Genomic DNA, 23,721 nt, shown 5'->3' on the forward strand with positions numbered 1-23,721 from the left:
ACCACGTGGCACGTAGTAAGTGCTCAACAAAAATGTTAGCTGTTGATACCAGTTCATGCCAGTGAGTCTGGCCTTCTTTAAATTCAAGAAGACCTGAGTCCAGGGTCTGGCCACACCGTTTCCTGGCTCTGGGACCCTGGAAAAATCACCTGGCTTCCCTGAGCCCCAGCGTTCTCATCTTCACAGGACTGTCCTGGAGGTCCCTTCCCAGGATAGCCTGAGCTTCCTAAAGGGCTTCAATACACAGCTGATGCCTGATGGATATTTCTTGAAGTGAAGTTTGAAAGATTGGGAATTCCCTGGTGGTCCAGTGGTTAGGACTCTGCACTTCCACTTGCAGGAGGCACGGGGTTCAATCCCTGGTCAGGGAACTAAGATCCCACATGCCGCACAGCATGGCCAAAATAAATTAATTAATTACTTTTTTTTAAAAAAAAAAAGGAAAAGAAAAAAGATTGAAGCTGCAGAGTGCAGCATGAATGTGAGGCACGGCGGTGAAACCGACACAGGCTCATGGAACACTGAGATCTGAGGCCCCCCCCCGCGACCCGCAGGGTACAGAGGGGGATGTCAGTGAGTGAAGCCAGCCAGGTGTGGGACAACAGGAAGTGGTGGGCAGTGCGGCAGATCAGGAGCCAGGCCCCTTCAGAAGAAGCAGCCACCGTCTCTTTCAGTGAGATGTCGCAGTGTGTAAGCGCAAGCCCGGGGCTGTCAGTCGCTCCACCTGTGGCAGGAGCAGGAATGAGGGTCGTGATGTGAAATCACCCAGCAGTCAAACATGACCTACTGTGGACCAGAGCCAGCCCAGAGCTTCCAGCTCGGAGTGGAAGCAACTTAAGGGCGGCTGGCCTGGGCTCAGCGCTAGGATCCCTGAGGACCCAGCGAAGGGCAAGGAGGGGGGTTGGCAGGGTCCCCAGGGACGGGTCCGAAATCATCAGGATCTAGACGGGTGTTTGGCTTCAGGGCATTTATTTCATGTCCCTCCGGACAGGCCCTGGGGCCAGGTATGGGGACAAGAGACCAGGCAGGGGTAGCAATAAATAACACGGACAGACGTGCTCCCCTCCAGACAGATGAGGTTAAAGGAGGTTACAGGGGAGCCACAGTGCGGAGCTGGAGCGCTGGCAGGGCGGGGGCAGCTGGGAAGGAGGGGGAGGCCAGGCCCCCAGGACCTCGCTGTCACCTGCCCCGTCCCTTCCCTGCCCCAGCCCCCGCTACTTTGGGGAGGAAGGGAGCCCACAGCCAGTGGGGGCCAGTGAGGGTCCTGAAGGGGTGGTGGCCATCTGGGCTGCCCCCGGCTCCCTCACTTGACGCGGATTTCAGCATACTCGGCTAGCTCCTCCGTCAGGGTGTAGCTGTCCTTGGTGGGTCGTTTCCCCAGGTCCGAGTGAGAATAGCTCAGGTCCAGCTCTGGGGGTTCCCCCCGAAGGCCCAGCAGCCTCCTCTCAGATCCCAGGCGCCTCTCACTCTATGAAGGGAACCAACCCATTAGAAGGTCCTGTTCCACCCTTGCCAGATGCAAAGGCTGGAGTCGCTTGCACCCGCCAGAGCTGAGTCCTGTGTGAGCCTCCTTCCTTAAGGACCGCCAGCCCAGCCAGCCTACGGTCCCCGGTCCCCCTCTGGAGCTCTGGCCTGTGCCGATCCCCCCTACGCAAAATCACCTCCTCGCTGCCAAGCCTGAAAGCCGCCCACAAATTCAACGTCTCCAGGAAGCCTTCTTCAACATAGGAATTTGGGGGGCACCCAATTCAGTCCATAACATGCTCTCAGATTAAAGCCACCTGGTCGGGTGCCCACCTTCACCAATTTTTGTAAATGCCTGACTCAGTATGTTTGGGTCTGGTGTGGTCCCCCTCCTCAACCTGGGAGATCCTGCAGGTGCAACTTCGGCTTGCCTGTCACGCTTTCCATCCCTGCCCCCCACCTTTGGACACACACACACACACACACACACACACCAAGGACAGTGGCCACAGACACACAGAAGCAAGCAGCAATGGGACAGAATAGACAAGGCCAGTAGTGCTGGGCAGAGCCAGACTGAAGTGGGGACCAACCTGGACGCCTGATGGGACGCACACACATGCACGCCAACCCCAGGGCCCAACAAGGGCCCAGAGGTGGGCACACTGAGGCCCCCGGAACCTACCTCCTGGGGTGCTCATTCCAGGGTAGAGAGCTCTCTGGACTATTGGAGAAGGAAATGCAGTCATAGACGCAGGCGGGGTGGATGAGGGCTTCTCTTGGGCCCCGAGCTCCACAGCCCCCCGCCAGGCCTCAGCCTGAGTGCCCCTTCCCAGCCCACGGCCAAGCCAGCCCTCCGCACGTCTCCTCCTTCCCTTCTGCTGGGCCAGCTCCCCCTCTGCCCCTGGGCCTCCCAGGTCCTCCCCAGGCCCTCGGGGTCCCTGGCACACAGGATCTCCAGCTAGCCTGGCGCCACAGGGTTCTGGCCTCACCTCATATTTCTCCGGCACCCCAGAGATGCGGAAGTCACTGCTGAACAGGACGGGGGGGTCGTCCCCCGCTGAGAAGCTGGGGCTCTCTGTCACGTTCTTTCTGCAGGGCAAGACATGTCAGCTCCAGTGGGACCCCCAGGTCCCCCCACTCCCCTCTCTATCTGCAACCCCATCTACCTAAGGAGTTTGGCCCGAGGGACCCCAGCGCTGCTCCCGCCCGCCTCTCTAGGATGGGCAGCCGGCCCCTTTGCTGAGCACCTCTTCCTGTTCACCACTGCCCACCCCGCCTCTGCTTCACAGCTGAGGAGGAGCCGCCTGGGCCCTGGTCTCTGCCACTTTCAGGACCCCAGCCTGGCTCCTCTTGGCTCTCCTCATTCGCTCTGGGGCTATCCGCACCCCCTTGCCGCCAGGATGTGGAGCGGGAGATTAATTCATTGTCAGGAGAGCTGATATGTGTGCACCACAAGGAAGAAAAATAACAGCAGCACACTGGTGGCACGTGGATGTGGCTTGGGACTGGGGAGCGTTTTGTTGTGTTGTGTTTTGTTTTTTTAAGGTTTCTTTGATGTGGACCATTTTTAAAGTCTTTTCATTGAATTTGTTATAATATTGCTTCTGTTCTATGTCTTGGTTTTTTGGCCACGAGGCATGTGGGATCCCAGTTCCACGAACAGGGATCGAACCCACACCCCCTGCCTTGGAAGGTGAAGTCCCAAACACTGGACCACCAGGGAAGTCCCTGGGGAGCGTTTTTGATACCACAGATATGTGTAATCGTTGGGGCTTCTGGAACCAACTGTGACTGATGTTCTGGCTGCGAGCCAGGGGTACCGGCTCTCCCCATCACACCGGAGTGGCAGGAGGCCACGGCACAGGATGTGGGGCACAGGTATTGACTGGTGAGAAGTGCTCGGCCCAGGCACTGGCATGCGTGACCCGACCCCGGCGGCTCATGTTAGCCAGGGCCCTCTCTCCTCCACCCAGCTGAACATGCTCAGAGTAGAATCCGCCCTCCCTTGCCTACCCCTAGCCTCCAACTGATCTGCCCCTGCCCTGCCCTTGGAGGCCACCCCGCCCCGCCCCAGCTCAGCCCGGAAGGCCACTCACTTTCTGCGCGTCTGGGTGATGTAGCAGACGATGGCAATTAGGATGGCAAAAGCAACCACTGCTCCCACAGGCCCGATCTTGGCCCACATCCGGCGATCTGAGGAAAGAGAAGACGCAGGCACCCTCAGGGCTGCCGGTGGGAGTGAGGACACCTGGGTTCTTAGGAGACAGGCTGGGGCAGGGGTGAGCGGGAAAATATTTACACCGCTGGCATATCCTTGCACTGACTGGCTAGCCTGAAGGCCTTCGTTGCTGGAGGGGCCAGTAAAGTACAGGCAAGCTTGGGGCAGCCTCTCCTAACTGGCTGGAAAGGGCATCTTTACCACCCGATCGACTGCGCAGCCTGACCCACGCGCAGCGGCTGGTGATCAGCCTTGGGGAGGGGAGCTTGGATCCAAGAGGGGTCCTGTCTGTCCCTTGACTCCCAGCCCCAGGCCACACCACTCACGGGTTCCCTGGAAGGGCAGCTCCAGGCTCTTGGTGCCATAGAGGTTGTGGGAGGAGCAGATGACCCGGGGTGGGGCCTGGGCCTGGCCCCGCAGCGTGAGGATACTGGTGAGCAGGAGGCCGCTGCGCTCCGAGTACACGAACTCGCGCTCCGTCTCATTCACGGTCACGTTACGCGAGGGCAGCTCGAAGGCCACGGACGGCTCTGGGTTGGCTTTTACCACGCACAGGCACTGCACCGTGTCACGGGCCGCCGCACAGTGGGACTCCAGGAGGATCACGGGGGCAACTGCAGGGGCAAGACCGAGACCCCGCGGGCTAGAGACGGGGCCTCGGGGGCTCCTTGGCTGTCGCAGAGATGAGCTGCCTGCTCCCCTCTGCGCTCTCTTCTACATCCTCTCTAACTCTGCTCACCTTGTGAAACATAAATCAGGTCACGGTGCTGCCTGCTCAAAGCCCCTCTCCAATTGCTCCCCGTGTCACTTAGAATAAAACCCCAATTCTTTGCCTTTGCCTGCAAGGCCCTGCAGGACTTAGCCACGCTCTAGTCTCCTGCTGTCACCCTGGCTCATTCCCTTCCAGCCACGCCAGCCTCCTTGCTTGTTTTTCATACTTGTGGAGCTTTTTCCCACAGCCGGGGTGGGGATGGGGGGGTGGGTCTTGCGTTTCTCCCTCTGCGGGGAACACTTCCCTGACACCTGCCAAACTCACGCCCTCACTCCAGGCAGCTTCTGCGCAGACCATGTCTATTTCTCTGACCACCCCATGTAAGTTGCACCTCGCTTCACTAACCATTCCCTCCAGTTTTCTCCCCAGCACTTATCCCTACCCGGGTTTATACACTGATGTGGCTGGTCTTGTATTTCCATCGAGACAGGCTCTTGCTCAGTCTCCACTCTGTCCCCCACACTTAGAACATGACTTTCCTTTCTTTTTTTCTTTTTTTTTTTTTGCCATACCACACGACATGCAGGATCTTAGTTCCCTGACCAGGGATCAAACCCAAGTCCCCTGCAGTGGAAGCGCGGAGTCTTAACCACTGGACCGCCAGGGAAGTCCCTAGAATGTCCCTTTCACCCGGCAGGAGCTCTGGGAAGACTCGCTGGATGAGCTACTGCGTTCAGCCAGCTCCCCTTCCAGGCCATCCTACAGATGCCCCTACTCACTCCCCGGAGCCCCCAGCATCCTGACCCTCCCTCCCTCGCAGGATTCCCCGCGGTACCAGGTACCACCCTCCACCCAAGATCATTTTGTTGAGCTTTGCTTTGCTGCCATTTAAATTACAAAAACGATACTGGTATTTTTTTTTCCTTTCATTTTCCAAAATATGAAATTATAATAGAACATTGAATGTTGCTTTTTTAAACTATGTTCTCTTTCCCTCATGGAGAGTCTGGCACTCCCCTCTGCTTGCTCTAGACTGACCTCTGGTTCTCAGCCCTGAGCTAAACCCACTTCCACATGGGCAAAAGATCCTTGGCCCACCTACCCCACTTATTTTCAATTTCCAGTAAAAAAGAATATGCAGGTAACAGCGACGGAGCAGGGAGTCACATGACCCGTGTATTTGCAATAGGGATCATTCCATTTGGAACCTCAACGTGTACATATCTCTACGTCTAGTAAATTAACAGTTAGATATTCCAAATTCTGTTGAGGCAGACGTGCACTATGCTTGCTGTAGTATTAACAAATTAACACGCCACAGAGTAAATTAGTAATGACAAACCTGAACGGACAGTGACTAATTTTTTAAAAATCCTTTCATTCAAGACCGCACCCCTGGTGCTGTTGTGACAGTGTTGCAGGAACGCTGACACCCTGTTGCATGTGCTCAGCATCTCTGCAGCATTGCCGGCAGCCTCGCGACCTACGAAACCCTGATTGACACTAGATAAACCCCAGGTCCCACAAAGGATGGGGAGTTTGGGTTGGGATGGCTTTGGCTTGAATCTCAGCTCTGCCATCTACTGGCTGGTGGCCCCGATCAGGCCACTCGGCTTCCTGGGCCTCCGAGATGGACTTCTCATGTGTGCAAAGAGGGGTAATGGTCCTTGACTTGCGAGGGGCTACGGGACTCTGTTCTGAAGTGGGCACATGAGTGTGTTGAAAAGAAAGCTTAGGGACTTCTCTGGTGGTGCAGTGGTTAAGAATCTGCCTTCCAATGCAGGGGACATGGGATCGATCCCTGGTCTGGGAAGATCCCACGTGCCGCGGAGCGACTAAGCCCGTGCGCCACAACTACTGAGCCTGCGCTCTAGAGCCCACGAGCCACAACTACTGAAGTCCGTGCGCCTAGAGCCCACGCTCTGCAACAAGAGAAGCCACCGCAATGAGAAGCCTGCACACCGCAACGAAGAGTAGCCCCGCTCGCCGCAACTAGAGAAAGCCCGCGCAGCAACGAAGACCCTATGCAGCGGGAAAAAAAAAAAAAAAGAAAAGAAAAAGAAAGCTTAACATCCCACCTAGGGATCGAACCATTCCAGCAGAGGAAGCAAGTGGGCAAAGCCTTGGCAGCAGGAAGGCAGGCGGATACCCAGCCAGGAGTTCAAAGGAGAGATGAGTGGGAAGCTCAGAGGATGTCTAAGACTTAGGGGCACATGGGACATGTCGGGCACTATGGGCGTTAACCATAATTTCCTTAGTGTAAGATACTGTCATACCCGTTTTTCAGAGAAGAGAATCGGGGCTCAGCAAAGGTGAAGTCACTCGTCTGGGATCACACAGCACATCTCCATCACAAGATGGAGACAGAGCTGGGATTCGCACCCAGGTCGATTCAGCTCTGTCGGGTGCTGGACACCAGTAACATTTCCATTTCCTCCTATTAAACGTGTGAAGGGCAGTCCCTGCCCCCAATCGCGTTGTTGTGAGAATGAAATAGGTCAATATGCGCAAAGGGCTGAAACCAGTCTTCTAGTCATCACAAGGTCTCAGTGAGGTGAGTGCCCTGCAGGTCCCACGCTGTGCTGGGACCCAACACCCCACCCCACCCCGTCCAGCTCAGGAGCACCCACCATTGTCAGCGAGCACGGAAGCCCCGGTGCTAGGGGACGCAGACTTCGGGGACAGAGAGGGGCCTGAAGCCGGACACCCAGAGGGCAAGCACAGCGACACAGGCCTTGGAGCCCAGTGACCGGCTCAGCAGGGGTGGGGTGGGAGGAACAGCTGCTCCTCCCCTCCGGAAGATCGAAGGCCTTGAGTACCTTGGGTACCAAGGACTGCAGGGGAGATGAAGCAGCCAGAGGTTTAAGAACTGGGTAGACAGGAGTCCAGAAGAATCCTGGCACTGGCCAGCCTTCCAGCTGCATGGCCTTGGGGAATTCTGACCTTCAGTTTCTCTTCAAAGGGGATGACGATAACACGTAGCTGCTTCAAGGGCTCAGCAAAAAAACACGTGCAGGGGATGCAATCCTGGCCCAGAGTAGGCCCTTAATGATCGTTTGCTGCCACCACTCTTTATTATACAGGAGGGTCTGTGACTGAAAACGTTCGTGAGCTGGAGGTGTGTGTATGATCAGAGGTTTCCATCAGATTCTCAGGGGGTTCTCTGACTCTACACCTAAGAATCCCTGGCTTGGGATATAGGTTTAATGGGGAGAAGCGTGAGGCGGAAGGGTGGGCATGTATGGAGAAGGCGGGGTGCCCGCATGACCCATATGCATGATCACGTTGGATGCTGCGAGCGAGCAGAGACTGGGAAGGAAGGTGCCCAAAGAGGAAAGGTTAGCAGGGCAGTGGTGGCCATCACCTTGCCCTGGAAGATGGCACTCCAGGAATAATCTGTCTCTACTGACTACGGCCACATGCCATATTGAGTATACGGACTGTGCTCAAAACCTTCTGGCAAGCTTGTGTGGCAGGGACCATTGTAGGTGGAATAATTCGGAGGCAAGTACCAGAGGTCAGGCTGGAGCTGGGGAGGAAGCAGGGGGAATGGAACTGCGAAGGTGACATTCCAGAGGGAGTTGCTGGAGGAGGGGGAGTGGAAACTGCGACTTGGGAGCTATGACCCGAGTGGAGTGACGGGCCGGGGTGGGGGTGGGGTGTTGGCGGGTGATGTCCATAGAAGGTTGGGAAGGGCTCTGGTTGGCAGTGGAACAATGCGCCTCATTCCCAAGACAGTTAGCTTTTTATATGCATCCGTCTCATCTCTCTGCTGTACTATTATCTGTTAATACGCTTGGTGTCCTCTTGGTCCTACCCCCCACCTCCCACTGAACCACACAGCCTGTGCACATAACAACGGCTTGATCAATGTATTCTGATGTCATAACGTAGGATGAGGTCAATGGGCAGTACAGAAGAGTGGAACCAGACCACTGTATTTGAATCTCAGTTCTGCCGTTTTCTGGCTTGACTTTGGGCAAGTGACATAACCTCTCAGGGCCTCAGTTTCCTTCTCTGGAAACTGGAGACAGTAAGAGAACCTCCCTCGTTGGGTGTAACAAAAACGAAAGAGTGGGTCCCTGTACAGAGCTTTCAACAGTGCCTGGTGCCTAGCGATGCTCCACAAGGGTTAGAGGTCGTGGTTATTCTTTTAGTTAACGCAAAGGGGCTGTGGCCACAGGATTCAGAAATCTCCTTGGTCAAAAGCCCACACCAGGATGTGGGGCTACCGTATTCTCAGGTGGGACTTTTATTCTCTTGCTATGGATTCCGCTTCCCTCCCTTCCTCATCCTCGTCTGCTGGAGCAAAGCTGACCCCTGGTTGGGATGCGTGGGTACCTCCCGGTAACCTGGGTGTCCCCCATTGAGCCGTCCACCGCAGGGGTGGGTGGGCAGGAATCAAGCCCAGCTGCCCCCCATTGAGCCATCCACCGCAGGGGTGGGTGGGCAGGAATCAAGCCCGGCTGCCCTCAGCAGGGGCAGCGGATGCAGGGAGTACTCACACTCCACGGATAGGTTGAAGGCGGTGGCCCTCTGACCGTACTGGTTCTCGGCCACGCACCAGTACTCTCCATCATCCTCAGGCATGACGGCAGGGAGCTCCAGCTGCAGCTCGCTCTCATAGATGACCGTGGCCAGAATCTGCTTCTCCTTGAAGATGGTAAGAATAGGATCCGGGTTGCTCTGTGTGGAGCACAAGATGGAGACTGTCTCCCCCTCCACGGCCACCACTGTCCCGTTCACCGTCGGCTTCCAGGGTGCATCTGGGGGGCAGGACAGGGGGCCGATGGTCAGAAGCTCCCAGCCCCAAATGTGACCCCCGACACCCCAATCAGGGCACACCAGCTCAGGATGGCTCAGGTAACCCCAGGCCTGGCTGTGTCGTTTACAAAGACAGGGTCTCTGCAGCTATAGTGCTTGTGTTTGAATCCCGGCTCTACCCCTTCCCAGCTGTGTGTGGACCCATGTCTAAAGCCCTCTGGGCCCCATTTTTCTTATCTGGAAAATGGGCTTAATAATATTCCCAACCTCACAGGGGTCACTGAGAACCAACTGTGACAAGCACTGTTTTAGCCTGAACAAGGGAGATGAAGATCCCTGCCCACGTGGACAGATGCTATATAAGGAAATCAAACATATAGTTGGCAAGATGGGGATAAGTGCTTTGCAGAAAAATAAAGGTGGGATGGGAAATCGGGGTAGTTACAGTTTTAACTAGGATGGTGAGGGAGGGCTCCAGTGAGACTAGGAGGTGAGTAGGAGCCAGCCGTGCGGAGGCCCCAGGGAAAGAGTATTTGTGGGAGGCACTCAGAAACTGCTGAGTAAATGTTGGCCGGTGCTGTCATTTTTATTATCCCCAGCCCTGGGCACTTTGCCTCAATAAATATTTGTGAGTGAATGAATGAATGAATGAATGACCTCTCCTTGGTTCCTAGTTAAGAGTCCTGTCTGATGGGCCCCCTCTCCCTGGGGCCCCATAATGTTCAGGGGCTGGGTGAGGTCTGGGTTCTCCTTAGCCCTCCCATCAGAACTGCAATGGGGCTCATTTTAAAATGCAGATTCCCGGGGCCAGGCCCAGCTCTACCCGCAGGAAACTGAATTTAACAGGCTTTCCTGGGTGGCAGGGATTGCCCCTGTCTCTTCCCATCTTGTCCTAGCGAAGAGAGTGGTGCAGAGTAGGTGCTCACCAGATACTCGTGGGAAAAATGAAGGAACTCCTTAACCTGCAACTTCCTCTCCATCTCCATCTCAACCGCGGCCATGGTCCCGACCGCCCCCCACTGGGCCCCCAGCTCCGCCCCGGGCGGGGGCGGCGACTCACACATGACGCTGAGCCCCACGGTGCGGTTGTCCTGGCCGTAAGCGTTCTCGGCCAGGCAGGCGTAGACGCCGTCCTCCGCGGGCGTCACCTCGTCCAGCTCCAGGGACAGGCTCTCGGTCACCGCCTCCCGGAGCACCGTGCCGTCCCGCATCCAGGTCAGCAGCGGCGGCGGGTTGCTGTCGGCCCCACAGAGCAGGCTGACGTGGGAGCCCTCGATGGCCTCCACCGAGGAGTTCATCTCCACAATCACCGGCGGGTCTGCGGCGCCGGAGACACAGGACGTCAGCGGGCACGTGCCGCAGACCCCGCCCCCGGCCCGCCCCCCGGCCCGCACCCAGGCTCACACTTGACGTCCAGGCTGGCGTAGCCCTCGAACTGCAGAGTGGTGTTGGGGAAGGAGGCCTGGCAGCCCAGCCGGTAGCCGTTGGCCTCCCTGGTGGGCACGAAGTGCAGCAGCGACACCTGCACCCAGGTGCCCTCGTCCTCGCGGAGCCGCCCCAGCACAGCCGGCTCCCCGAGCCCCTCGTGGCCCAGCCAGCTCAGCTCTGGGTGCAGCTCGGGGCAGTTGTCAGGCACCGTGCAGCTGACCTCCACTTCTGTGCCTGCCACCACCTCTGGGGGGACCATGATGTTGGGGGTGTCTAAGTGAGACGGGGAGATGGAGGGTGAAGGAAGCAGCATCGGACCCCCACACTGTCCGACTCCAGTCCTGGTACCCGGTCCCCTCCCCATCCTCGGATGCAGAATTCCCTACAGCCTTCTCTCCTCCTGGGTACCCTTCACCCAGAAGCCCTCCGCAGATCCAACCGCAGATGTAATAATAACGGAAACAACAATATAGTGGTCTGAGTACTTTACTGTGTGTAACCTGCCAGTCCTTCCAGCCATGCTGAAAGTAGAAAGCGGGTAATGTTATTTTGCTCATTTTGCAGATGAGGAAACTGAGGCCACAGCTAGCATTGGGTAAAACTGAGCTTCAATCCCTGTCACTCTGGCTTCATCGTCTGTGCTCTGGACACTACATTATATTCCTCAAGAAACCTCTCTCCATCCCATGTTTGCTTTGGTTTACCTTCCATGTGTGTGTGTGTGTGTGTGTGTGTGTGTGTGTGTGTGTGGTGTGTCCTGGAGCTGTCTGGCTGTGCCTGGCGGCGGAAGGGGGGGCTCTCTTTCTGTATCAGGGCTGTAATCTGGCTCCTCATATAGGCTCAGAGCTGATGGCAAACCTGAGTCTGAGGGTTCCATGCCTCTCAGGGCCTCTCAGAAGTGAGGCAGAAGACCCTACTCTAATTGCCAAAACTGGCCCAGAGCTGCACTTTATTTGACCTAAATTTAGGGTATTTTTTAAAAAAATATCTGAATCAGCAGCTGATGTTGAAAAAACATAGAAAAATACACAGTTCCCTTTGAAAAATTCGGGAATTCCCTGGTGTTTCAGTGGTTAGGACTCTGCGCTTCCACTGCAGGGGGCACGGGTTCGGTCCCTGGTCAGGGAACTAGGATCCCACATGCCGTGTAGCACAGCCAAAAACAAAACAAAACAAAACAAACAAGCAAACAAATGAAAAACTCAGAATGCTTGACAGCAGTGACCCTGCATTCTCACCCAGCACCATTTAGATAGAGCTGGGCGCCATGTGCCAGGCACTGCTTTGCCCACTTGACAACTATTCCCTCATTGAACTTTGAGTGCTGTTCTTATCCCCATTTTACAGAAGAGGAAAACAAGGCCCAGAGAAGTTAAGTAACTTGCCCTCAGTAGCCCAGCTAACATAGGAATCCAGAGGCCTGACCCCAACGCCGGGGCCCCTGCCTTTACCCCAGGTGTTTCTGGAAGAGTAAGAGCACTGCTTTCCTCTGAGAGCCCTGCTTTGCCCGTTTTGGTCATCTGCCTGGTCCGTGTGGGCAGGGGGGTTTGCACCCCTCCCCCCAGCCAAACCAACAAGTCCCTGGTCCTGCCAGCTAGACCTCCCTGGGAAGGTGCCAGGAGGACTTCCTGCTCCCCCTACGCCCCCTGCATGGCCCCAGTCCCACGGCATCTGCACAGCCCCTGGGAACTCACTGATGATGTCCAGGACGCTGTGCTCGGAAAAGGTGTACTGGTTGTAGCCCCCCAGGTCCCCGCGGAAGTAGTACTTGCCGCCCAGCTCGGGGCTGAGGTTGCTGAGCAAGAGGGTGCAGTTGCGCAGGCCCAGGTCCCCCAGGAGGCGGCTGCGGCCCTGGAAGCTCTCGTGGACGACTTGGGTGCGTGACTTGAAGACCACTGGCGGGTAGTTTTTCGGGTAGGGGCTATTGAAGTACCAGACGCCGTGCACAACGGCCGGCCGCAGCTCGTCGGGGAAGTCGAAGCGGCAGGGGATGGAGACACACGTGCCCTCGAAGGCCGAGATGGACGAGGGCATCCAGGCCCCCCAGTGACCCCCGCGGGAGGCTGTGGGCAAGCAGGACCGCTGAGGCTGAGGGACATGTCCTGCCCAGATGCCCCCAACCCCCCAGCTCCCATCACCTTCCACTGCCCTGCGGGGGTGGGGGCGGGGTCCAGAGACCCACAGAGTCAACCCCAGCCTGCTCAGGGGCCAAGACTCCAGGAGCCCCAGACCCCCAGGCATTACCTGAAATCATGATCCAAAACAGAGGCAGCGCCGTGAGGAATATCATTTTGTACAGCAAGTGAGCAACAGCTGGATAGAGGAGAAGAGAGGAGAGGGTTAAAGGCCAGGGGAAGTGAAAAGGGTGCTTCTAGTAAGGCTTTAGGAAGCAGCCTGTTCAGATGTTAGCCACTGCTGCTATTATTATTTATAATCACAAACACATCTATGAGCATCAACCATGAACCACCCCCAGTACTTTACTATACAGATTCATTTGATCTCTTTGAGGTAGATGCAATTATTATCCTCACTTTGTAGCCGAGGTCCAGAGGGGTTGAGTAACTTGCCCGAGACCACACAGCAGGTAAGTGGCAGAGCTAGGATTCAAGCCCTGTCCGCCTGTCCAGGTCTGCAGATTTCACCACCAAACTGTCCTGACTCTATGTGGTAAGTGACGTGCTAATAATTATCTTCATCACCATCCTGCCCTTGGGGATTTCCAAAAAGTAAGGAAAGAGCCAAGTTTGGACCAGCAGCAGGAAGCAGGGGAAGCCAAGAGGAAGGGGAATTTGGAACCCTCCCCCTCACCTCCGTCTCCCTGAGTTGGGAATGTCTTCTGGTCCCACTTGGAGCTGTCAGCCGGCCAACCTGGAACAAGAGTCAGACAGGTGCAAGGAGGTGGGGGCCTGAGGGTCCCCTGCCCCGCCCCGCCCCGCTTTCAGAATCTACTGTGAGTAGATCCTGTAGGCTGCCCACATGGTCTCTGTTGCCCATGGATGCTTGGGACCCTCCCACACAGCCTCAAAGCTACTCCGTGGTCACCTCCAGAGGCAAGCTGCAATGGAGAACTCTCGGGAAGAAAAGGGGAGCAGCAGAGCTTTGGGATGGGGGGAGGCGGGGCGAGTGCACGCGGTGAGGGAGCACATGTCCCACGGCTGAGGGCTGGGGGTGGGAGGCAGGGACCCAGCCCCATCAATGACTGGGTTTCACAGCATCAGCATTCCCAACATGCCGCGTGAATTCCTGCCGCCCTCTCCCACCCTACAGACGGCCCCTGGTGTCCCCACCCTCCAGAAGCGAGAGCCTGGTACAAAAGAGCCCTGTTCCCTCAGGGTTAGGGTGCCTCATCCTGGGGGGCTTCTGGGGTAGGTGGGGGTGAGGGAAGAGCTGGGCGAGCCTGGCTGGGCTCTGAGTGGAGCCAGGAAGGACCAAGGATTGGGGTTAGTCACTCCCTGGACCCAGCTCCTCTGTGGGTCGCCTCAGGGTTGGACCCAGTGTTTCCAAGTGGCTGCTTTTGCTGGCCTTTGACACTCTCTTCCCACGGACAGACGCATGCAGTCAGACGCATGCAAATGCTGGCATGAAATGTGACAGATCTGGACCCAGCCAGAAGGAGCAGGCTCGCACAATAACACCGATCAGGGCTCCGCACACACTGACGGGCACCGAGACCCCCGTGCAGCAGACACACACACACACCTGCATCCTCCTGCCCACCACACACCTGGACGGGCATAGGCATGGCAATCGGGCATACACACGGACCTGCCTGCGTGCCATGCTCGCAAAGACACTCGGACCGGCTATGGACAGACCCACTCAGACACATGCTGATGGACACGCGGCAGATGCCACCTTTGCACCTGCGACAGGAAGGTACAGGAGGTAGAGACAGGTGAGGGCCACAGGGCCTGGGCAGACGTGTGAAACAAGTGTGTAGACCATGCATTCTGAATGGGGGTGAAAATTGGTTCTTGGGGTGGGGTCCAGAAAAGTCTTAGTTATTACAGTGGTTTGTGGCTCTCTCAAGGGCCACGGTACATAAACATATACAGTCTATCCATAATATTAAGATTTCATGGGGGGAGTTGGATTAGGAAAAACAGGTCTAAAAGCTTTCCTTAGTGGGGTGTAAATAAAGGTGGAGAAACACTGATGTGGATTAAGACTCACTAAGAGAGGTGCACACGCGTGTGCACACGTGCCCCCGTCGTGTGCTCAGGTGCTGGAACTTGCTCACTCACAGCCCCCTGTGCCCACACCCTCCCAGATGGCAGGATGCAGACGTCTGATCCCCTGGGCATCCTTCCACTCTTCACCTGTCCCTGGATGACTGCCACCCCATCTGCCACAAACTTAGGAGCCCCAGGGCAGAACCTCCACCAGAGGGGTGCTGAGGAGGACGCTTCATTCTTTCTCTCTGTGGTTTCCCCCCAAGGCCCCGTCACTACCCCTGCCACGGTCCCAGCCCACGCCCAGAGCAATCCTAAGCAGCACCCTCCCCCACCCTAAATTAGTGGCAGTTCCCAGCCACCATCCACGGCCCAGACCGCTTCGCACTGCACATGCCCTGGGCGACCCTGCCGCGTGCGCTCAGCCCCGGGTCCTCTGTTCTCCTCCCCGTCCCCCGGCCCTCTCGGCTGCAGCACTCACCTGATGCTCTTGCTTCTGCACTCTCTGCTCCGCAGGCCCCGCTCGCAGTCCCCTGGCCTCCCAGGGTCTAGGCCCCCACTTACCAGCCCCTCCCCTCCCCCTGGGTGCCAGGGGCCGCCTGCCTCCAAGGCCCAGCTCCTCCCTGCCCCCGGGGGAGGGGGGCACAAAGGGCCCTTGTCACCACTGCTTGAACTGGGCAGCCTGATGCCTGGGTTCTACGAGCTCCTTCCTGGAGGGGCCGGGGGCCGCTGCCTCACTCATTCCCCCCTCCATCACTGCGTACCCTGGTTCTGGGTCCCTGGGAGGGTGCTCTAAGATCTCTGGAGTCTCAGGCTGAGAAGCAGAAGGCATTGTCCTCAGCGTCTAGGGGATCTTGGTGGCAGTGTTAGGAATAACCCCGGGCCTGGGAGGCCACAGAGGCCGGTGTGGCCAGGAGGAGGAGGCAGGACATCTCACTCTCGGCTCCAGTCACGTCCACCCTCTCTAGAGGGTGTCGCGTTTGGTGCCCACATCCTGGTCTATTGTCTTCCAGCCACTTCTTGCCATCGGAAACAACCTTATGTGTTGACTGTCTCCTCCCGTGATAACATGACCTCCAGCAGGACAGGGCTTGGGCTGCTTATGCCCAGTCTATCCTGCTGGGAGGCCGGCTCCTGGCAGAGTTAAGGTTCCTAAACGCAGAGTGGGTGCATGGGTGTGATCCTCAGATACCCTGACTGGAGGCCTTGGCGCTTCTTCCTTCCTCCTGGAAAGCTCCCCTGCCCCATCCCGCTCCCGACTCCGCTGCTGGCCATAGCCTGTGCAGCCTTTTGGCTCCCAGCGTGGATGCTGGATGCTGCTTCCTCTGGAAGCCTGCCCGGCTCCTCTCACCAAGCCAAGCTCCTCTGTTTAAATGCTGCCCGGTCCTTCCATGGCCCTCAGCACGCCGTTTGCCAACCTGCACCCTCCAGTGAGCTGCTTCCCCACTGGCATCTGAGCTCAGGTTTCCGCCTGCCTGTCTGTCTGTCTGTCTTGTTCACCATTGTGTCCCCTAGAACAGTGCCTGGTGCACAGAGGGTGCTCAGCCAGGGCTGTGCTGACTCTCTGAGCTGGGTAGGGACCCTCTGTGTGCAGAGTCCACGGTCATCCTCCTGCCACCCCAGCCCCTCCCATTGGTCATGACCTTTGCGTGGTGATGGTGGTGTGATGAAGTGGAGTAGTGGTTTGATCATGAGCTGTTCAGTCACACTGGGGCATCTTCTGTCCTCCTTCAGGCCAGGGCAGTAGGGAGGGAGGCGGGGAGCGTCCTTTCTCCCAAGGGAGAACCCGGCCCCCGGGGTGGGTGGGGGGCGGGGGGGGAGGTGCAAGGGGTGATGGGTGGGGAAATCCCTCAGACTGGGGAGTGAGGAGTCAGAGAAGGCTGGATGGAGGGGGATGGGGAGTCCCACCCCCACCTCGGGCTTCATGATGTCAGACTCTGCCCGTGCCTTTCCCAGTCATGGACAAAGACCCACTGAGAGTGGGGTGGGGCTTGAACGCCCGGGTTCCAGACAAGAGAGTGGCCTGGTGCTTGGGCTTTGGGAGAGGACACGGAGATCCTAGGGGACTCATATGTCACAGCCTTCAGCATCACACCAGCCATCTTGGGGTCTTGTGCCTGAGCAGTTTAGGGGGGGCGTCTATCGTCTCTCCGGGTGTGAACTGAATGAAGGCTGTCCCTGGGGGCGGGATGTACACGTGAGTGAGTCCCACAGAGGGCTCTATCGCTGAGATCTGCACTCAGGTCTCCAGCCCAAGGGAGGACTGGGGGACCGGAGAGCATGTGCCAGCAGAAAGGAGAGGTGCTACTCAGATCCAGCTACCAGTGCTACCTGATCATCGGATCCTTCCAGAAAAGGCAGGTGTGTTAGTTTGCTAGGACTACTGTGACAAAGTCTTACAAACTGGGTGGCTGAAGAAACAGAGTTTATTGTCTCACAGTGCTGGAGGCTAGAAGTCTCCATGTCCACATGGTGTTTTCCTTATATGCAGGTCTCTGTCCAAATTTCCACTTTTTATAAGCATACCAGTCCTATTGTATTAGGACCCAACGTAATGATCTCCTTTTAATGTGATAATCTCTGTAAAGACCCTAGCACCAAATGCCACACAATCGCACTGGGGGTTAAGACTTCAACATATAAATCGTTCTATTCTATTCTATTCTATTCTATTTTGCCACGCGGCTTGTGGGATCCTTAGTTCCCCGACCAGGAATTGAACTCAGGCCACCACAGTGAAAGCACCGAGTCCTAACCACTGGACCACCAGGGAATTCCCAACGTATAAATTTTAGAGGGACATAGTTCAGCCCATAACAGCAGGAGTTCAGATTTTTATGTGAAATACCTCTATCTTTAGATATCAGCCCAATTTTTATCTAAAACATTGCGCAGACCAAGCAAAATTGATCTCAGGGCAGAATCAAGCCTTCACAGGCCCACTCGTTGCACGTGCTCTTGAGGGGTAGCAGGTGCTTGGTCCAGCCCAGAGGCACTCTCTGCCCTCAGCCAGAGTTGGCAGCTTCAACAGCAGGCGTCTTCAAACTGTGGCCCCCAGGCCAGCAGCAGCAGTATCAGCTGGGAGCTTGTTAGAAATGCACATTCTAAGGCCCCACGCCAGACCTGCCGAATCTGCATTTTACCAGGCCCTCCAGGAGAGTCGGGTGCATGCTAACGTTTGGGTGCCCCCGCCTCACATCACTAGGACCACCTGAAGGACCGGCTACGGTGAGAGAAGAGCACTGGTGTCATCAAATGCAATTAGCAATTTCGGGTTTCCCACCTCCCGGTGTTTATTTATCAGGAGGGTCTGAGAGGCCTCCACCTCCTCTGTCAATACGAATCCTTTCCATTGATGAGGCATTTGACAGTTTCCACTCACACTCCTCCCTCTCTGAGCATCTCAACAGCCCAATGAGCTGAGTACTGTAGAGGCTTCTGTCCTTTTACAGATGAGGAAGTGGGGTTTCAGAGCAAGAGGAGGATGCCCGTGAGATCCCGCAGCTAAAAGGACGCCAAGCTCCCCAAATAGTCTTCCTCTCCCCATCCTTCTGTCTCTGTTCAGGAAAACCTCTCCCAGAGGACCAACCTCTCGTGGCTTCCGAGGCAGAAGCTGGTAGCGTATGGGACTGATCTGGCTCCCAGCTGGATTTAGTTTGGCTCCCAGGGTGTTGAGTTTTAAAAAATCAGATTCCTTTCATCAGTTGTCAATATTTTAAAAATCAGGAAATTTCACATAAAAATAAGGATTGCTACCTTCTCTTGAAAAGGCGCTCTAGCCATGTGTCGCCTGCCTGTGGGCACGGCACCTATGCCTGGCAGCCCTCTTTAGATGGGGCCCCAGGCCTCCCCACTCCCTATCTTTTTTTTTTTTTTTTAAATGATCATGCACCTTTTCTTTTTAAATTATTTATTTATTTATTTATTTATTTATGGCTGTGTTGGGTCTTCGTTTCTGTGCGAGGGCTTTCTCTAGTTGCGGCAAGTGGGGGCCACTCTTCATCGCGGCGCGCGGGCCTCTCACTATTGCAGCCTCTCTTGTTGCGGAGCACAGGCTCCAGATGTGCAGGCTCAGTAATTGTGGCTCACGGGCCTAGTTGCTCCACAGCATGTGGGATCTTCCCAGACCAGGGCTCGAACCCGTGTCCCCTGCATTGGCAGGCAGACTCTCAACCACTGCGCCACCAGGGAAGCCCCCCCCCCCCACTCCCTATCTTTATGCAACATTGAGGCCAAATGGCCGAGGCCCTTTATCATCATGCTAGCGCTGATGTGTTCTCATGGGCTAAGATGATAGTGAAATGCATCTTGCATTTCTTCTTCTATCAAAAGTGGGGAAATCAGATAAATTGAGAGGGATACAGTTTTCAAGAAGAAAGGGAGGGAATTCAACCCCTTATGGAGATGAACAGCATTGTCCTATGTGTCTCCTATGCAAAGTATGTCGTTATTGAGAGAATACAAGTGAAGATGCTCCTGTGAAACAAATCCATCACATCTCACTCATTTGCTTCACCTAGTAGTCCCTGAAGGCCAGTGGTTCTCAAGTGTTTTGGTCTCAGGACCACTTTATACTCTGAAAACTTATTGAGAACTTCAAAAACCTTGTGTTCTAGTGAGTTATATCTATAGGTGCTTAATCTATTAGAAACTGAAACTGAGAAATTTTTAAAGCACAAGATACACAAGCACACGATCCACCAGCCGTCAGAAGGACGACGTCCTCACACGTCATGGGGCCTCGCTGTCCACACACGAGGGAACGAGAGTGAGAAAGACGGGAAACATCTTAGTAGTTTCCACCTTGTGGAGCCCTGGAGTAGTCCCCAGACCTTACTCTGAGAACCCTTGCTAGGCATGTGAATTTACCCCTGTTTTAAGAAGATTGCAAGGAGGAAACTTTAACTTTCATTCCCTGCTGTTGCAACATAAATTCGAGGTCTTTTGAAGTGGGGAAAGATGGGGAAGAACAGAAACCAAATATCCTTCAACAAGCTTCTTTGCAACCCTCAGTACACACCAACCCCGCACACCCCACCGAGCACTGGCCCTCCCAAGACAGGGGCCACAACGAGCCTCTGGCAGAGGCCTTTGGCAGGGAGAAAAGACAACGGACTCTGGTTTGGAAAATAAGAGCCAGAACCGGCCATTTTATTCCAAGACCGTTCACTGAGGGCTGGAGGGTAGCAGGAACAAATAAGGGACTGGGGGCAGGGCGGCAGGGGTTGCTCTATGTTCTGCAGCATAACCCACACCCTGCTTTACCACAGCAGCCGCAGCAGAATACGCACATGGGGATGTGGGTGTCTCGTCTCAGCCTCTGGAGCACGGGCTGTGGGAAAGAAAGGCAGTGAGCGGGGCGTAGGCATGGGAAGGCATGGGAGGCTCGGAAGGGAGTCCCAGGGGACCTCACCGTCAAGCCAGCTGCGTCTCCAGCTGTGTCCTGGGTCTGGAGGTCTGCGAGCTGTCTTGTCTGTGAAAGCAAAAGGGGAATTGAGGACGGCAGGGCCCCGGCAGAGCTCTCAGTCTCGCTCCCACCGACCAGCTCCTCCCCAGGGGTTGGCGTCCGCTGGTTCAGCTGGAATCCTAGGAGTGGCCTTACTTTCTGGCCTTTCCGCACCTTCCCACGGGTGGCTCTCCTGCCTACAAACATCCCAGATCTGTCTCCTCTCTCCACAGCTGCTCACTCTTCCGTAGCACTCTCCATGGCCTGGATGTCAGTCCCTGCCTGTATCTTGCCCCTTACAACCCGTTCCCCATGTGTTATCCGTCAGATCTCGGCTTAAAAGCCTGCAGGGCTTCCCCTGTGCTTGGAGGAAGATCAGCGTTTGCACAGTTGCCCACAAGACTTGGCATGGCCACCCCTCGGTCTCATCTCCAAGCACCATCTCCTTCCCTTAACAAGCCCTCTAGTCCTCGGGTACACCATGTTTGCCCCACCTTGGTCTTGGCTGGCTGCCCCCTTCTCTTCCTCCCAGTCATACGTCAAATAACATTTTCTCACAAAAAAGCCAGCCCTTGATGCCATCTAAAGAAGCCAACCCTCATCGTCACTCTCCCACCATCTTTTATGTTATTCATGAATAGCATTTACTAAACACAAGTGTTTCCTTGTTTTAAGCTCACTGACTAATTTCCCTGACCAGGATGCAAGCTCCACGAGAATATTCTTCTCTCATCTGCCTTGTTCACTGCTTGGTCACCACTGTCTAGAAGAGGACTTAACACAGAGTAGGCCCTCAATAAATAACTGTGGAATTAGATCAGGGCCCCCAGTCCCTGCCACTCAGTACCCCATCTCTGCACTTCGAGCAGCTGCCCATCCCCCTTTGCTTGCGCTGAGCTCTGGCCCGTGCTGGGGTCTCCTGCTGCCCTCCGCTGACCCCTCCCAGGGGCCTGGTTCTCCGTTGCGATTCTGGCTGCCCTCCTGGGCCCAGACCCTGTGGGCTCTCACCTCGGGTGGGAGAACGAGGCCACTGGTCAGGCTGACCAGGAGGAGAAGCAGGAGGCAGGTGGCCCGGATCTGCGTGTTCAGTGCCATTGTGCCGTCCGTCTGGCTGTCCTTCTGTTACGTCTAGGACTTGCTCCGGTGTCTGGGAGCCCAGTTACAGTTGCTTTTATGGGGCCTCCTGGGGGGGGGGGCGGGGATGCTAAGCCCCCTCCCCTTTGGCCCAACTCATTTCCAAGAAGGTGGTGGCGCCGAAAAGGCGGGAGAGATAAGCGGGAACAGTGACGGGGAACAGGGTTGTGTCACCCTCAGCCAGCAGAGGTGTGTCCAGGAGGTGGGACAGACGCGACCACAGACACACGCCTCTTGCCAGCCACCTGGGAAACACTTTCCCCGACATGACATTACCCTGTTGATTTCAGAAAAAATTCCACCTTTTGCCCCAGCAGCTGAACTGGTCGATGAGCACGAGTGAGGCGCCCTCCTTCCCCACCCTTCCCCGGCCTCCTCATTCACATGCCATATGGCTGTCACTTGCCGGGGAGGGAACACCGTGACGGCCACGTGCAGGAGTTTGTGTCGACAGGAGCCCCCAGAACACGTATGGGGTCTTTTTTTTTTAAGATTTTTTTTTTTTGATGTGGGCCACTTTTAAAGTCTTTATTGTATTTGTTACAATATTGCTTCTGTTTTGTTTTGGCTTTTTGGCCATGAGGCCTGTGGGATCTTAGCTCCCCGACCAGAGATGGAATCCGCACCCCCTGCATTGGAAGGCAAAGTCTTAACCACTGGACCGCCAGGGAAGCCCCACCTGTAGGGTTTTTCAAGTGTCAGAAACTTAAGATGTGGCCCTGGTATCTGGGAAATGTTCCTGTGAACTTTTGGCCAAAAAAGACAGTGGTGACGGTAATAGCTAACATCTGACTGCACCTTATGAGCCGGCAGATGTATTGACTCACTTTTGGGCTAACTCAGCCTGTGCCACCTATCCTCTGAGCAGCTCCTACCTGACCCATCCTGGGCTCTGCTCTGTATTCAGGGTGCTAGCTGCCTTCTCAGCCACTGACCTCAGGGGCCAGGCTTCCTAGATCCTGCTCCTGAGAGAGGAGCCCACCATGCCCACCTGAGACTTACTTTCTTCACTTTTCAGGAGAGGAGAAGGCAAAGATGAGGGCACTGCCCAAGCTCGGTCAGCCAGACGCAGTCGGGACTTCAGCCCGGGCAGCCTGACTGGGGCCTGTGCCCTCATCACCAGGCTTTCCTGCCTCCCAGAAAACACAGGAGGGCACGGTGGGTCTGCTGGACCTGGCTCATATGGCTCAATGAGCAGACTATGCACGTCCCATCCCAACTCCAAACTCAGGGGTGTCGTGTTGGCACCTTGAAACCCACTGTGGTGGGAGTACTTACACCACAGACGTTGGCAAACACTACAACCCAGGCTTTCCTTCGGAGGGCCGGCTCCCTGCCCACCATGGGAAGGGGAGCTAAGCCGAGGCTGCCTGACTACAGCAACCTCATTGTTACCCACGACCTGAACCACCTTAGAGCGCACACGGCCCAGGGGAACAGCAAACCTTGACTCCAGAGATGGCCTCTTGGCCATTTTCCCTCTCCGACTCACTCTAGGGCCATCCAGTGTTAACCCTACGAGCCTGGGGATGGTGCTGTCAAGGAATGAACTCTTCTTCCTGGCCCCGAATTGCTGCCAGGGCCCACTCAAAAAGCACAAAAATGGGGAGCCCTTGGGAAGTAACGCTGTTCCCTGCCATTTGCCTCCCCACTCAATGTAAGGCTCCTCCGGCTGCACACAACCTCACTCTCAGACAGAGGGGTGGCCAGGAAAGGAGACAGGGCTCTCGGAAGGAAGAAACCAGCTGGGGGTATCTGGGATGGGCGCGGCGTGGCGAGCTCAGTCAGGTGGCCAGGCCTAGATGCTGGGAGCGGCGGGAGTTGCACGGGGAGACACGGCGGCACCCCCAGCACCGCCAGGCATCACTGCATCTCAGCTCAGGCCAGGTTTCATCATCAACCAGGGGCAGGGGTCACAGCACAGGCGCCAGAGTTGCAGTGCGAGGCGACAGGCTGACGGGCCAAGCCTGGCTTCCTGGCCATGTGCCCTCCGTGGGGGTGGGGGGCTCGAGGCCAGGCCCCACCATTGGCTGGTACAGAGGGGAGGGCATCAGCCCAGCAGAGCAGGGCCAGGAGCCAGTCCTGCTTAGGAACTGGTGACACGGAAGACCCCAGCCTCTCCTCCAAACACATGGGACATGTCCTTGACCCTGGCTCCCCCTGTCCCCCACACCACATACGCAACACCTGGGGCCTCCATGAGGCTATTCATTCCTTAATTCCTTCATCCACACAACCAACAGACTGGGTACCAAGCGGTACCGGATGGCAGGGACCAGCACACAGCCACGAACGCAAGAGTGAGGCCCAGCCCTCAGGAGCCCTGCACAGACCCCAGACTCCCTCCCCACACCTGAGATGGACAGATACACAGACA

At 56.2% G+C, this 23,721-nt stretch overlaps 2 protein-coding genes across 3 annotated transcripts; both read right to left on the reverse strand.

The window, feature by feature from the left end:
• Nucleotides 1–1,016: 1,016 nt before the first annotated feature.
• On the reverse strand, nucleotides 1,017–13,460 carry MAG (myelin associated glycoprotein). Its single transcript, XM_059904146.1, has 10 exons — nucleotides 13,401–13,460; nucleotides 12,834–12,902; nucleotides 12,284–12,652; nucleotides 10,566–10,862; nucleotides 10,222–10,479; nucleotides 8,903–9,163; nucleotides 4,012–4,299; nucleotides 3,564–3,660; nucleotides 2,457–2,556; nucleotides 1,017–1,468 (listed from the first exon to the last, which is right to left on the reverse strand). Exons 2-10 carry the CDS (start codon nucleotides 12,877–12,879, stop codon nucleotides 1,304–1,306), a joined length of 1,881 nt encoding a protein of 626 aa, XP_059760129.1. The 5' UTR covers nucleotides 12,880–12,902; nucleotides 13,401–13,460; the 3' UTR covers nucleotides 1,017–1,303.
• A 6,524-nt stretch (nucleotides 13,461–19,984) lies between these two features.
• HAMP (hepcidin antimicrobial peptide) lies at nucleotides 19,985–21,374 on the reverse strand. 2 transcript variants are annotated; one of them, XM_059904746.1, is made up of 3 exons: nucleotides 21,219–21,374; nucleotides 20,178–20,237; nucleotides 19,985–20,096 (listed from the first exon to the last, which is right to left on the reverse strand). In XM_059904746.1, the coding sequence occupies exons 1-3, from the start codon at nucleotides 21,303–21,305 to the stop codon at nucleotides 19,995–19,997; spliced, it is 249 nt and encodes an 82-aa protein (XP_059760729.1). In that variant the 5' UTR covers nucleotides 21,306–21,374; the 3' UTR covers nucleotides 19,985–19,994. The 2 variants fall into 2 exon arrangements, with proteins under 2 accessions (XP_059760729.1, XP_059760728.1); XM_059904745.1 differs by lacking the exon at nucleotides 21,219–21,374 and having other exon boundaries at nucleotides 20,178–20,719.
• Nucleotides 21,375–23,721: the final 2,347 nt, after the last annotated feature.

This window comes from Balaenoptera ricei, chromosome 19 (genome assembly GCF_028023285.1).
Source record: "Balaenoptera ricei isolate mBalRic1 chromosome 19, mBalRic1.hap2, whole genome shotgun sequence".
Taxonomy (NCBI): domain Eukaryota; kingdom Metazoa; phylum Chordata; class Mammalia; order Artiodactyla; family Balaenopteridae; genus Balaenoptera; species Balaenoptera ricei.